Genomic DNA, 16225 nt, shown 5'->3' on the forward strand with positions numbered 1-16225 from the left:
GAGTCTACCATCCAACCTCCGTAATCATTACATCCCACCTGGTCCCCTGCTTCCCCATGACTCTGAAACAAATTCTAGGCCTCGTATCATTTCATTTGGGCTTGAGTATGCACCTTCAAAACAAGCTCTTCAACCAAGAGGCATCACCACAGTGCCACTGTCACATGTAAATGATTCAGTCTGGTTGAAGGAACCAGATTGTCCTGAATAGTCAGTCTCAGTAGTGCTGGTGACAGCCCCATGGTACACACCCTGTCTGCTGACTCTGTGTGGAGCAGTAGAGCTTGCTCAGATTTAGGTTTCAAAATTTGGCAACATCTACCATAGATTACACTGTGCTTCCACAGGAGGCACCTGATGTCTGACTTTTCTTTTTTCTTTTTTTTTTAATATTAGGGATTGGATCAGGGGGTGCTTCACCACGGAGATACATTCCCAGCTCTTTTATTTTTGAGTCTGAAACAGGGTCTTGCTAAGTTGCTTAGGGCCTTGCTGTCCTTTTTGTGATGCCACAGTTGGCAATTACTACCGAGATCCATTACTGTCTTAGGTTACAAAAGAAGATATTTCTAATTCTGTTCTTCCTGTTTCATTAATTAGTCAGAATATTTCTGAAAAAGAAACTTTCTCCTATGAACTTTGGTTTACTCTGCAGTTTGTGCAGGGTAAATTCTCTTTCTCTTGATTTTCTAAATAATATATGATTCTCTGCCATCCAGCAAAGGTGACCAGTTTTTTTTTTTAATACCACTGTAAATTCATAAACATTTAATGAGTTTTGACCATTTTCCATTGCCTTTGCTGACACTCCAACAATCCCATCTTTTGTTGACAGAGCCTCTTTTGAACATTGTTCTTTGAGCACTCCTATTCTCTTCCATAGCTTCTGTGTTTCCTTGTGGGACAAGATGCCCCGACCATTATTATCATGGAAAGTCTTGTGTATTGTCTACCAAACACTCAGGCTCCATTGAGCCCTGATCCTTGGGTGGCAAATAGCATTTGGAGACCACAATTTGGGTTTTAGACATGCTATTGCTACTGAGTTAGTCATGAGGGCTTTTCAGTGGACAGGGTAAAAAATATGATTTTTTTAAAAGATAAAATACGTCCTTAGTTTATACTGGTATAGGTTGAGTATCTGTAATCTGAAAATTCAAAATGCTCCAAAATCTGAAAATTTCTGAGCCTCATCATGATACCCCAGATAATTCCACACCTGACCTTTGGTAACTTATGGCAGTCAAGATGCAAGTACATTAAAAAGTTGTATAAAATAACCCTCAATGAGGTGAACATAAAACACAAATGAATTTTGCATTTGGATGTGGGTCCTATCCCCAAGATATCTCATTAAGTACATGTAAATATTTCAAAATATCCTCCTCCAAATTTGATACTGAAATACTTCTGGTCCCAAGTATTTCAGCTAAGGGCTACTCAAGCTGCCATTCAGATTCAGGAGTACAGCATTTTAAATTAGCCTCAAGTGTTCTTGTGTCTGTATTTTCCTTTTCCTTAGCAATTCCTGTTCTCAATGACAGTAACATAATACTTTTTTTGCTTTATTCAATAATTTCAGAATGACAACTGTAACATCATGATAAATAGAATAATCACAAAAATAGTTAAAGATGTATGTGCCGTGTTCTGTCCAGCGCATCCTTTCAAATCAATCGGAATTCCCTCCGCATGGTCATGCCACCAGCCTGACACATGATTAGTTGCATGTGCTTCATTTGCTCTCAGTTTCTGAAGATTGTATCTTCAAACTTTTACCTTTTTTTTAATAACTAAAATATGTACATTTTTTTTCCAAAGTCAACCCTACAAAGAAATACATAAAAGAAGTCTAACCTCTACTCTCTCCCATCTCCTATTTTAATCTTATAGGTTATTCTGTTTCTAAACAGGCATATCCTCCCTTTGCAGATAAACAAATTATGTTACACAAGTGATGTTCAAACTTGAGTGGGCCTCAGAGTCCCCCGGAGGGCTTGAGCTGATGGCTGGGTCCCTTCCCTGGAGTTTCTGACTTGGTAGATCCGGGATGGAGGCCTGAGAATTTGCATGTGTCACAAGTTCCCTGATGGTGCCGGGATCACACTCTGAGAACCACGGTGCCCTACACACTTTCACCCACTCCCTCTGCAATTCTTATTTTGTTTTTATGCTTCACGGTACTCCATCACATGGATGTGGTCTGGTTTATTCAACCAGATTCTTGTTTGGGGACATGTGGGCTGTTTCCAGTCTTTTTTGGTAACAAACATTACTGCACAGAATAGCATCATTCCTATTGAATCTTTTCAATTGATCCTTGGAGTAGATCTCTGAAAACAGAATTAGCAGGCAACAGGGTAATATTGAGCTACATCCTTCACCATAGTGTCTGTGCCATTTTGCTTTGGCACAGTTGTGGGAGCATCTGTTTCTCCATTGCCTTGTTGACTAAATTTTAAGCATGGTACTAAATGTTCAGGCATAATACTGTTTAAAAATCCAAATTAGTTGTCAACTTTAAAACACTGGAAAATATAAATATCCCAGTTTCCCATGTCTCCTGAGAAAGAATAGAATCCACAGGCAAAGGACCTCTAGTTTCACATGACGAATACTATCCCATGAGACCAAGCAAGTACCTGGATTGCCTTAGCCTCCACCTGGGCCCTCAAGTTCACCTGGTGGCACCTGAAGCCAGCCCTGGCTCCCAGGGTTGAGAAAGTCATTGACCTGCCCAAGGTCCTTTAGGAAGTATACATCAGACTGAGCTTTTCTCTGGATTTGCTCGCACTCTCCAAGTTTCTTGTTCTTCTTTCCTGCTCCCTGCTCTACTAAACCTGGGATTGAGCAAGATCAGGCTGCCTTTCCTTGTGTTTGGGGATCTTTAGGATTATTTGAAATGCCAAATTAAAACATAATGACCTCAATGGAAATATGTTCCAATTTTATCCTGTGTACGCACAGCCTTCTGCACAATCGTGTTTTGTGACACTGTGGCTGTATTCCTATCATGTATTAGAGAGTTCTGATTGACATCAACAATACAGCCTTATTGGAGAATCAAATACAGGTTTGATCTTAGATTTATAAAGCTCTGTGGACCTTGTCAATAATGGTTTTACACAAAAAGCAGTAGCTCCTGGGTCTGTTAATACTCAAATGCCCAATCCTTTTTTAAATGTATGTAGGGGTAAATATTACACAAATTAGAAAAAAATAGATATTGACTCCTAGTTATTCAATTGTTTCAAATTGAGATGATCAGAAATGAGACAGTGTACAAAGAGCCAAAGCGTCTGATAGTCAGGGCTGTCCAACTGAGCAAACAGGACAAAGGGTGACTGGACAGGTAACCAGAGTGTGGTTTTAGGGCTTCTTCTGCTGCAGACTCCCCCTCTCTCACACTCTGATTCCTGGGAAGTTTTCCTGGACCCTATGAGAAGGCTTGGTATGCAGACAGCACCCAGGAAGGTAACACTCTAATGGTACAGATATCGAGTATCAGCACTTTCTTGAGGATAATACAGGGCAGCGTGTGTGTACGTGTGCACACACATGTTCACGTGTATGTGTATACCTGTGCGCTTGTTTACCTTGGCTCTGAAGGGAGAAAGGCACCAAGGGAGGGGGGCTGGGCAGCCAGGGAGAGGAAGTGGCTAAGGGTAAGGTTTGCTCTCAAGACATACTGTCCCTTCCTATGTTGCCCAGGGTCAGCTCTGCTGAGAGTCAAGATGAGGGATGGGCACCAGGGCGGAGGTGAAGGCAGGAGCCCTTCCAGGTGTTTCCAGATCCCTAAGAGCAGACCAGTATTCATGGGAGCAGGATTGGGTAGCCGATAGGGAACTCTTATTTCTATCCCTCAAGAGAACTGCCCGCTCCTTATTCTTGTAGGAGCAGTAGGTAAAAAGCCCCTGTATTCTCCTTGGGTTGGTCAGAGTTTCCTTAACTTATGCATACCACAAAGGTAAGCCAGGTCAAAGATGAATCTCCACGCAATCCCCAGTGATCCAGATAAAAGCAGAAGTCAACCGCCAGCTTTACCTCGGTCGTTAATGACCTCTCAATTAAAACAATTTTCCATTCCTCCCAGAGAGGAGCAGCTGGTGGGGTTTCAGAGAACATAACATCTTCTAAATTTCAAAATGTTGAGTGAAAAGCAGGTTATGCCAGAACTTCATGATTCCCTGCTTCCACGTGCAAGTGTGGAGAGCTGAAGTCAGTCTTCTAATTGAACTTGGCAATGTTACAATGAAAAATAAGATTTGGGAGTTGGCAAGGAGGCACATAAATAAACTTTTATGTGAATAATTAAGCCAGAGCTAAGCATATGCTGGAACATCTTTAATCAGTTTGTGATTACAGTTACCAGTAAAAGCCAAATGTTTCCGAGAGCGTCTATGTTGTTTATGTGCTGTGGTTATTTTAACATATCTCCTTTGATATACTCAGACTATCTTGTTACCATTTCTCTCCTTTCCATTTTTTTTTCCTCTTTTTAAAATTCCTACCTTTTGGAGAATCAATTATGACCCTGGAAACTTTGAAGAGTATCTGTGTGTTTAAGCATGTGTGTACAACATGTTACACATGAACACACACAGATACATGCAAAGGCAGGAGAATTTACACACAAGATCATCAATGGTCTTTACAGAACTTCAACAAGGTGTTATGTTTAAATTCAAAGCCATCTGGAAGGATCTACAGTCAACAGAAATGACCTTGTGGAACAAGTCTGGAGCCAGGTCAGGCTGGGACAACATCCCAAGTTCACATTGGACTTGAGGCTCCCAATGAGGTGCTAATTCACCGCTGGTCTCCAAGCACCTTCATGAACTTTGCTTAAACCTTTGTACATTTCAAACCTTTACACAACTGTAGAAACCACACAAACTTTTGCTGAAACACAGTTTCTGCCAGAGGTTTTCCAACAAAAGCTGTTGAATTTTTAAGAGAAACTTAAACAAGATAGGTTTCTATCTCTACCAGGTAGCATGTTGAGAAAGAAACACAGTCAAGGGCTGCTGGGCGTGTCTTGGAGCACGCTCTCCTTCCAAGTTCAGAGCCTGAGCTCACTGCTGGGTCAGCTTTAAGTCAAATCTCCTCCCAGTGTTTTCCTAAGCATTAACACCGCTTAAGAAAAATATAGGAAAACGAGTGCATTTTAAGGTGTAGGAAATCACTCTGCTGCTTTTTATCCCATAAAAGATAATTATAAGGGCTGGGGTTGTGGCTCAGTGGTATAGTTCTTGCCAAGCATGTGCAAGGCACTGGGTTTGACTCTCAGTACTGCATATAAATAAATAAAATAAAGTTCATTGACAATTAAAAATATTTTTAAAAAAGATAATTATAGAGACCAGGCTAGTACCACACTTATTTCATAGAAAACATTTAGATTCTAATGTATTTTTATAACAGATTTAGTGCTATGTTATACGTATTTATTTTTCTACTCTAGACTCTCCTCCTGCAAGCTTTAAGTCTTTCCTGGGAAAGAGTAACATTCTCCAGTTACTATGCAAGTTCCAGGACAACTACTAAGTCAGCCTCTTCCTCTTCCCAGTAGCAGTGTTTTTTTTTTTTTTCTTTCTTTCCTACTGAAACAAATGGGGGGGGGGGGGGATAAAAAGAGTGTCCAACTGCATCCTGCATGGAACAAACCAGCCATTCTAACTTTAAAATGGAAACAATCCACACTATCTGCCTTGGCGGGCCCAGAGAAATGAGACCTGCTTACCTTGGACACAAAACATTCCGCGATGGCCACAGGATCATTTTCACAGTTTTCCAAATCTTGCAGAAGTTCACTTCAAACAAACAAACAAACAAAAACCCAGGAAGTATTAGATGGAGTCTTCTGGTTGAGGGCATTTTACAAACTTAAAATTTTAAACATTTCTAATGCATTTACAAGGAATCATAGAACTGGATAACTGAAGGCCTTCTGCCATTTGTATGAAAGAATTAGATAAGGGGCTTGTCCAAAGGCATAGCAGAGCAAGGATTTAAACACAGTTTGGGAAACTCCCACCAGAGATAAGCCCTGCCTGAAATTTAAGTTTTCTAGACTTTTGTCTTTGGCTGCACAAATGCTCACAAACACGCACTCATTCATCAAATAACTGCCTGGGTACCCGGTGTAGGGCCAGGCCCTCAGAACACACCAGTGAGCATAATGACATATGGTGCCTGATCTCTAGAGCTTCCAATGCACTGGAAGTCAGACATTCAGTGACAAATCACACTGACAACTGAGACATGCCAGGGGAGAAAATCGCTCTCCTCAAATATAAATGTCTATTAATTTTTAGTGACAGTGTCATTAGTTTAAGTAACTGCTCAGTCTTTCATTTTGTGGCTATGCCATAATTCATTTAATTAATCTCCCAATGTCTGATAAAATTCTGTAAGGGGAATTGCTGGGTCAAAGGTCATTCTCAGTATAAATATTATCACACTTCCAAATTGCACTCCATTTAAATTGTGTTAATATATAATTTAATATGCTGAATATTTGTTTTAATATACTATGTATTACATTATGTCTTTGCTAATGTCATACATAGTACATTAAATTTTAATAAAAGTTAAAAAAGAGTTCTATAGGAATTAGGATAGAAACACTTTGTTGCTTTGTGCTTCTCATTCTTGATGGGCCACTGCAGAGGACATTTTCAACCCTCCAGCTGCTTCCTGCTAGGCACGCCCCTATTTCTATGGATATTAAGAGTGGATTTCCACTATTTTTCAGTTGCAGCTATTTCTTGCTTATATTATTTTCCCCAAACTTCTCCTCCTGCCATCATCTCCATCAGTTCTCTTTTGTAGCTTCATGAGATTAAATGTCTGAATTTGTATCTTTAAGACTATGGAAATAGTTTTCCCAGTTTAATCTCTTGGCAGACACCAGGATCTCTTTTCCTTCTTGTAGAACCATGTTTTCCCTGGAGTTAAAATTCTCTCTCTCTTTTTTTGCTTTTGCTTTGTTTTCAAAGTACGCACCAATGATTTTCATCAGTGGGCCAGCAGTATAAATCTCACCCACTGGGACAGAACATCCGACAGCCCACCGGTTACGCGTCTTTCCTGTGGTCTCCCTCCTGGAGCCCACAGCCTGCCCTGTCCCGCACATGCTCTTCTTCCAGCTGCTGGACATGCTCACCAACAGCCTCCTGGCGCTGTCTGCGGCCTATCTCCTATGCTGGATCCTAGCTTCTTAGGGGCCAGTTCCTATGTATCCCTGCCTTTGAGAGGTGACAATACCCAGCAGCTTTCTGAGAAAGGTAAAAGGAGGACAATTTTCTGGGACTCTTCCTGTTTCAACATGTTTCTCTCTTCATACTGCTGCATGATGTCAGTGGAAACAGAATTTTTGGTTGGAGTTGGGCATGGTGGTGCACACATGAAATCCCAGTGGCTCAAGCTGAGACAGGAGGATAGAGAGTTCAAAGCCAGTCTTAGCAACTTAGTGAGGCCCTAAACAACCCAGCAAGATCTTGCCTCTAAATAAAATGTAAAAAGGGCTGGGGATATGGCTCAGGGGTTACACATCCCTGGGTTCAATCCCTGGTTAAAAAAAAAAAAAAAAAAAAAAAAGAATTCTTGGTTGGAAGTCATTTTCTCTGAGCATTCAAAGGGCTATCTGATGCCTTGCAAATTCCAACAGTGCTGAGAGTCCACTATCATTCTGATGCCCCATCAAGATTCCATATGACCTGTTCTTTGTTTTTTCAGTTCTGGAAGCTTTTAGAATTATGTCTTTGTTAATGTTATTCTGAAGCTTTGAGTTGGTGGGCTTTAGGGTGAGTCCTGTTCACATACTGGGTCAATTCAAGCATGTGGGAACAGATCTTGATCTCCAAGTGTGGTCCAGGGACCCTACCTCAGGAAGAACACAGGATACTATTTCATAAAAATGCTGAGATGCTATTGGGTTTTTTACTTTCCCTCTATCAAAAGAGAACAGTGGCTTCTTCCAGAGGCTATTCGATGTTCTATATTAGGAACATCGAATAGCCTCTGGAATAGACTATAGAATAGACTGAAAAATAGAATAGACTGAAAAATAGAATAGACTGAAAGTAGGCGTGGATATGAGAATTCTGTGTCCTCTTAGGTCAGAGTAAGGTGATTTGTGAAAATGTAAAACAATTCCAAAACACATCAACATTGTGAAGAAAAAAGTAGTAAAATTACTTTCCTTAAACATGTGGGTTTAATATATTATTACACAAACGGATACTTTAACAATTTCTCAGTTTTAGTTTCTAACATGGCAAACAAAACATTAAAAAACAAACAAAAGCAGCTTTTGGGGTGTCTTTAATCATTTTTAAACATGTAACAGATCCTAGGACCAAAAAGCTTAAAAGCCTCTGTTCCTGGCTCCTGTCTTAGATGCTTCCACCCCCACATTGTGGAAGGTCATGTTATTCACATTTGAGATCTCTGGATCTAAGTCTCAAATTTTTCTTATTCATCCTCTTCTTTAAACCATCTTCTTATTTACTGTTCTGTTTTTCTGGAGGAGATTTTAACTTTATTTCCTCTCCCTTTTATTGAATTCGCCCTCTTCTCCATTCAACCTGTTGCAAGCTGTTGTGTGTGTTTGTGGGGGGGGGGGTCTGTAGAAAAAAACCTAGCCTCACGTGGACATGTTGTTAGAAAAGGGAGGACTATTTTAATGAACTTTTCAGATAAGGGTGGATATTCTTCTTTGATATTCTACTCAGACTCAGTAAGTGGGGTTTGTTAAAGGTTTTCTGGAGTTTGAAGCCTTACCAATAGGCTGTGCCATTACTTTGAAATCTACTGCTGAATTTTACACTTTGAAAGGATCTTTTAGAACAGTCCCAATTTGAACATTCTTCCCAATAGTCTTATAAAAAAAATATCTCCTTGGTTAATTTTTTTTTTTTTTTTTGGTACTGGAGATTGAACTCAGAGGCACTCAACCACTGAGCCACATCCCAGCCCTATTTTGAATTTTATTTATTTATAGACAGGGTCTCACTGAGTTGCTTAGTGCCTCACTTTTGCTGAGGCTGGCTTTGAACTCGTCACCCTCCTGTCTCAGCCTCCCAAGCTGCTGGGATTACAGGTGTGCACCACTGTGCCTGACAAAGATTAGTTTTAATGTGAAAAAATTTATTTCTGATGCTTATATCATTATCTTTTTATAGAAGGATGGGTGGGTTAAATTAAAGATAGTTGAGGTCTGAATACTGGACAAGGTAAGAGAGAAGGTGGAAGACAAAGGATGGCCAAAGACACCGTGTTTTGGAGTCACCGTGTCCTCCCTGACTGGAGGATGGGGTGCTGTGGGTGGTGGTTTTATGTCTGGATCTCTCAATAGAAATTTCCTCTTTCTAAGCAGAGAGGAATTTTGAGCAGACTCCATCACGCTCCTTCTTGGAGCTTAATAGAAACGCTCCTTGGCATATTTAACTCCTGGTGTTCTCTCTGTTAGGCTCACCATTCTCCCTCCATGTATTAATTCCACCCCCAGAGTAGAGTGCTGGGGGGGAAGTCTTCACCAGGCTCCAGGTGGAACCTCACCTGTAAGCAAATGACTGGCATTCCCTGCCCCAAGAACCACAGAGCCGGGAGGGAAACCATGGCCCATAAAGGAATGGTCGTTCATCTTAGGTCACACAGCTGTGGCTAGCATGGGGCTGAGTCCCGTCCTGCACTCTGCTGCAAACACACCTACTGAAGCAGTTCTTCCCTGATTGACTCAAGGAGGCTGAGGGCCAGTCTTCCACATGGTCCTGCCCACCTGAGAGGCCTTATTGGTATTACCTGCCCAGCTGTCCTTTACAGCCCTTTTCTAGAATAGGATGAAAACAATAAGAATGGAAATGGTGAGGAAAAGGCCCTGGGTTTCCCTCATGCTTTTACACCGGGGCCACTGTCCCAAGAAAGCTGTCCTACCCGCCTGTCAGCTTGCCATTCAACTAGCACTACGAAGGCTCCCCCTCTAGGCGTGGATAGAAGCGCTGAGATCACGGGGTAAAGACGACGGACAAAGGCCCCATGCAAGAAACATGTACTTATGTTCTGATCACAGATGACAATAAACAGCATACTGTCACATGGTATCATATGACAGGAAGGAAATAAAGAGGGCAGCATGACAGAGGGCACCTGAGGCTGGGTGGGGGTAGAAGAGGGTGGGAGGTCATGGAAGGTGGAAGAGAAAATCACTTAAGAAACATGGTTGGATTTGGGCGTGGTGGCGCACACTCTTGTAATCCTAGCAGCTCAGGAGGCGGACACAGGAGGATCTCGAGTTAAAGTCAGCCTCAGCAAAAGTGAGGTGCTAAGTAACTCAGTGACACCCTTTCTCTAAATGGAATACGAAATAGGGCTGGAATGTGGTTCAGTGGGTGAGTGCCCCTGAGTTCAATCCCTGGTATCCCCTGCCCCGAAAAGTTTGGAGACTTTAAGGGGCTGGTCCAAATGGGGAAAGTGGTACCTTTGTCTATCTCAGTTTTCTGACCATTTATTCCAGGCAGCAAAGCAGAGGCTTAAATTTCTAATTTAGTGTAGAGAAAGAGACATTTGGCTACCAAAAAGGAAAAATAACAAAGTCTCAATTATATTCCAAAACATTTTGTGATGGACGATTTTATGAAATAACCATTTAAATATTGTCATATATCAAAACTGAACAAAGATAGTAAAAGAAACTGTATAATACTGTCATTTATGAACACGCATGAAAATTTCTCTAAAAAGATACAAAGATATCAAACTCACCATGCTTAGATAAATAAAACATCATGACCAGGCAGGTTTTATTCTGGTCATGTTTTTAAAAATATATATATTTACTTTTTAGTTTTAGGTGGACACAATATCTTTTTTATTTTTATGTGGTGTTGAAGATCGAACCCAGTGCCTCATGCATGCCAGGTGGGCGAGCTACCACTTGAGCCACTTCCCCAGCCCTCTGGTCATGTTTTGAATGATTCAAATCAGAATGCTAATATAATTCACCACATTATGAATACACAGAGTAAAATCAAGTTAATTTCATTAAAGGCATACTATTCATTCAATAAAATTCAATATTCACAAGATTTGTAATAAAATCCTACTAGGACAAGTGCTTATCCAAATCCCACAGCAAACATTATACTTAATGGCAAACTATTCCTGCAAATATCAAAAAGAAGGTAATAATGCTCTCACATCCCAACACTGTATGAGAAGACTTGCTTTAGCAATAGGACAAGAAAAACTCATAAATGGTAGTAGAACCAGAAAGGGTGACAAAAATTATCCTCATTTTCTGACATCACTGTCTACATGGGAATCTAAGAATCAATGGGAAAGTTTAAAAAGTTAGTGTGAAACAGTATTCACTTATAAAAATCAAAATCACCCCTAGATGAAAACAATAGTTAGTTTAAAAAAGAAAACAAAATTGTTCTAGTCAAAATAACATCAAAAGCTATGAGGTATCTAGGAATGAATTTTTAAAAGTTAATGTGTATGCATGTGATGTAGAAATTTTAAAACATTAAGGACATTTTAAAAGGTTGATTGAAGAGATATAGATCTATGAATGAGGTGACTCATCACTGCAAGTTTTTCATCTTTACAACATGTCAATTTCGACAAAGTTAACCTATAAATATAAATTTAATGCAATTCCAATAAAAAATCCCACTGAGTGCTTCATGAAACTTGACAAACTAATAAATAAAAATCATTTGACAGGGCAGAGTCTACAAAAGCTAAACCAGGGATGAAGAAGAGCAGGTGAGCTTCAGGGAGGTGAGTGGAAACAGACAGAGAGGATACAGAGCCCAGAGGCAGATACACACCACATATCGGAATGAACCTGGCCCACGAGGAACTCAGAATTATAAGTCAGTATGGAGAGGCCAGACATTTTAATTTGTGAAATAAGAGTTTTAGACCTTCTACCACTTAGTAGCAACTTGCCATTAATTTTAGGCAGATTAAAGACAAATGTGAAAAGCAAAATTTTGGGAGTTTTTGAAGATAAAATTAGAAAAAAAAATAGAGCATATTTGTTACCTGAGATTAGGAGATAATTTTAAAATACAACATAAAATCTTTATGCTTTTATCAAAAGTATATTTTGGGGGCTGGGATTGTGGCTTAGAGGTAGAGCACTCACCTAGCACTGGGTTGGATCCTCAGCACCACATAAAAATAAATAAATAAATAAAGGTATTGTGTCCAACTACAACTAAAACACTTTTTTAAAATTGTATTTTGTGTTGTCAAACTTATAATTTTAATAACTTATTCTCAAAGAAATCATAATTAGAGTTAAAAGACATATCTCATACTAGGATTTATTTGGAACATGATATATGAAGATCACTAGCTAGAATTCATCAAGGACTCCTTTACAACAACAAGAAAGAGAAACATCCCAGCAGGAAATTGGACAATGGATGTGATCCAGGAAACCACAAAAGAAACCGAAGGGGCCAATAAGAAAGACGCTCCTATTTACTGCAATTGGCACAACACAAAGGGAAAGAGCCCCCATGGAGTACTAGATAGTAGTTAAATGAACTGCAACTATAAATCACCCAAATGTCCAGCAACTTGGTAATGGATAAATAAGTTGTGGTATATCCATAGAATGGAATATTATTTAGAAACAAAAAGGAATGAAGTGCTGATGTATGATGCAATTGGCATAGACCTCAAAGATGTTATGCTTAATGAAAGAAGCCAGTTACAAAAGGCCACAGAGTCTTTGATTCTGTCTATATGAAAAGCCCAGAATAGGCAAACCAGAGACAGAAAGCAGATGTGGTTGCTAGGGCCTGGGGTGAAGAAAGTGGGAATGACTGCAAAAGTGTGTAGAGTTTCTTTTTGGGGTGACAAAAATGTTCTAAAATTAACTCTCTTTGAAGTCACCACAAAACACTATGTACATTTTAAATGAGTGGATTGTGTAGAGTTACATTTCTTAATAAAGCTGTTAGTAAAATACCACAGAAATTCATGAGCACTATAAATTCCAGACCTCCCCTCTCCTGTCTCCGTGCTGGAGAACAGGTTTACCAACACAGTGTCAGCCATTCTCCAAAGCCACGTGCTGCTGGGGGAGAGTATCTAATTGGCTTATCTCTAATTGGCTTATCTCAGTATTATCTCTAATGTCTTTATGCTTTAAAAAAACTTCTAAAGCTAATATGGTGCAAGAAAGCCTCAGATAGAGGTGGGTGGTTCATGGGTGCGTATCATACGCTGATGCTTTTCTGCATTTTGAACTACAGGTCACGTATCCCTTATCCTGTCTGCTTGGGACCAGAAGTGTTTTAGATTTCATACTTTTTCAGAATTGGGAATATTTGCTTGCTCAAAATGACATATTATGAAGATGAGACCCAAGACTAAACACAGCCTCATTTGTTACATGCATACCTTATATACAACCTGAGGGTAATTTGACACAGTATTTTTTAATGTGCTTGTGTTTTGTTTTTATCCTTTTAATCTTTATTTGTTCTTTTTGGTTATACATGACAGTAGAATGTATTTGATATATCATACATACATGGAGTATAACTTTCCATTCTTGTGGTTGTGCATGATGTGGAGCTTCACTAGTCGTGTATTCATATTAAATGTAGCTAAGTTATGTCTGATTCATTCTACTGTCATCCTATTCTCCTCCCTCCATCCTTCCTTCATTCCCCTTTGTCTAATCAAATTAACTTCTATTCTTCCTTCTCCCTACCTTATTGTGTATTAGTATCCAAATACCAGAGAAAACATTTGACTTTTGGTTTTGGGGGACTGGCTTATTTCACTTAGCATGATAGTCTCTGATTCCATCCATTTACTGGCAAATGCCATGATTTCATTTTTCTTTATGGCTGAGTAATATTCCGTTGTGTCTATATACTACATATTCTTTATCTATTCATCTACTGAAAGATGTGCTTGTGTTTTGACTGTGACATATCATATGAAGTCGGATGTGAAGTTTTCTACTTGTGGCACCATGTCAATGCTCAAAAGATTTCAGATTTTGGAGCATTTCAATTTTGGATTGTCAGATTAAGGATACTCTCCCTGTATTTCCTGAAAGAAGAAATCTACTCAGCTGCATTTTTTTCAGGCCAATGTAAAACAATTTTTTTGTTTAATTTTCTCTTTAATTTTGGAAATGCAATATTATTATGTTGAAAATCCTGGATCTGAACTAAGAATAGAAACTTCAAAGGTTTTTATTTCAAGCCCTAACATCGATTTGCCAGATAGTTTTCTTTGAAATCAATTGATCTACAGTATATAATAAAAGATTCATAAGCAGCACTGACATAAAAAGGTACATCAATACTCTTCCTTAATCAAATAGAATAGCAAAAAAGACAACTGTGGGTTTAAGAGAAAGGAAATAAAAACAAATGGGGTCAAAACAGTACAGAAGATTCAAATGTCAGAGTTAAGTATTTTTTGAAAGCAATTTTTGAAATCAATTCAGGAATGTCAAGGTCTTCTCAGTCATCCAAAGCAGTGAAAGGTACTGAAGTCTGGTAAAAATAAGTACTCAGATGGACAAGACTAGATTTCTAGCTCTATGTCCTTGGGCAGAGAACTTCCTGACCATTAACAATTCATTCCTCATCTATAAACAATGTAGTAGGGGCTGGGGGTGGAGCTCAGAGGCAGAGCGCTTGCCTAGCACTCGGGAGGCACTGGGTTCAATCTTCAGCACCACTTTAAAAATAAATAAATAAAATAAAGGTATGCTGTCCATTTACAACTATTAAAAAATTTTTTAAAAAAAGAATGTATATAAGGCTTCATCGTATCTGCGCCAGAGCTGTCAGAAGACGCAATGAGGTTATGCACGTCCAGGGAACACACAGGTGTGAGCCATACAGGGACAGGCATGGGCATGACCCCTTGTCGTGGTGTCACTGCATTGATGCCTCCTGTGCATCACCATCAGGCTGTTCATTACTCCGACTCAGGTTTACTTTAGATAGGTCTGACTTTCAGGAGCAATGAACACCAAACAGAAAAGAACCGAGAATCAATGCAGGAACGTCAAGGTCTCTCAGCCATCCAACCTTTGTAGACTGCGTTCCACTGCCAAGTCCCTTCTTACGGCCTCATTTTTGTCTTCCTTTAACTCAGGAGCCACATGAACATTTAAATTCCAAGGAGTCAAAATCTCTCTTGGGGTCAGCCACAGCTTCATTAACCACCGCTGGACAAGCTGGGCTCCATCTGACTGGAGGGTACGTGGCCCAGCGCCTGGGGTTTGGGGCCAGCATGTGAAGGGATAGTGGATCTGAAGCTCTCTGGCCTCGGGCAGAGGGAAGCACTCACCCCATACCTACTTGTTACCATCGACTTACAGCCAAACCACCGGAGACCTTGGCCAGGGCCCTGCTACCATCTAACACTTTTGCCTCTTTCTAGGTTTGGGAGTCGTTTGGTGGGCTCTGGAAGGGGAAACCCTGCAGGCTTATGGGAGTTTATCACCAGCAATAGCTAACGGGGACCTGGGTTCCTGTGAACACCTTACTAAGGTACATACAGGTTCTGGATTCTCTAATTCAGTATTTTATGCTCCTTCTTTATCTTCTCATTATTGAGTTAATTTTTTTTTTTTCAAGACAGGGGAACCACGGCTGCCCAGTTCAAACACCTGAGGACCTTTGAAAAATTCTGATGCCCCAGCCCCACCCCAGACCAATGAATCAGTATTTCTGGAGGGAGGATCCAGCCACTGGATTGTTTCCAAAAATTTCCCAGGTGATTCCAGTATAGAGCACAGGTGGAAAACCAGACTCACACACTGGTTTTCAAAGTCTAGCGTCAAGTAAGGGGGAAATGCTGACGTAACTCTGGCATTTCTCATGTAAAGACTTTCAGAATAAAGGATGATTTGAATCAACTCAATGAACCTGCCTCCCAGAGGCCAGCCTGGTGCTAGGTATCAGGGATTTAAGAGTGACGACGGACACAGGGATCAGGTCCCCAAGGAGCTCACCTTTACCAACCTTAGTGAGCAAACAGGAGTGGGATTGAGCCTGTATGACCAGCCACAAAAGGACAGGGCAGGGCAGAATTTCATAATGGCAATTTACAATTACAAAATCTGCATCTTTAACTGGCTACCATTTCAGTGGGTCTGTCAGGTCCCTGAAGCTTCCCAAGAGCAGCAGGAGGGAGGTGGCGTTTCATGGCATTTCCACTCATT

General features: G+C 40.2%; 1 protein-coding gene across 2 annotated transcripts in view; it reads right to left on the bottom strand.

Moving 5' to 3' along the window:
* Positions 1-16225, bottom strand: part of Plekhg1 (pleckstrin homology and RhoGEF domain containing G1) — a 211690-nt gene that overhangs the window by 39988 nt on the left and 155477 nt on the right. For both annotated transcript variants that reach the window (XM_076858132.2, XM_076858133.2), the window contains exon 5: positions 5744-5813. In XM_076858132.2, coding sequence (XP_076714247.2) covers positions 5744-5813 — 70 coding nt within the window. The remainder of the gene's footprint in view (positions 1-5743; positions 5814-16225) is intronic.

This window comes from Callospermophilus lateralis, chromosome 6 (assembly GCF_048772815.1).
Source record: "Callospermophilus lateralis isolate mCalLat2 chromosome 6, mCalLat2.hap1, whole genome shotgun sequence".
Classification (NCBI taxonomy): Eukaryota; Metazoa; Chordata; class Mammalia; order Rodentia; family Sciuridae; genus Callospermophilus; species Callospermophilus lateralis.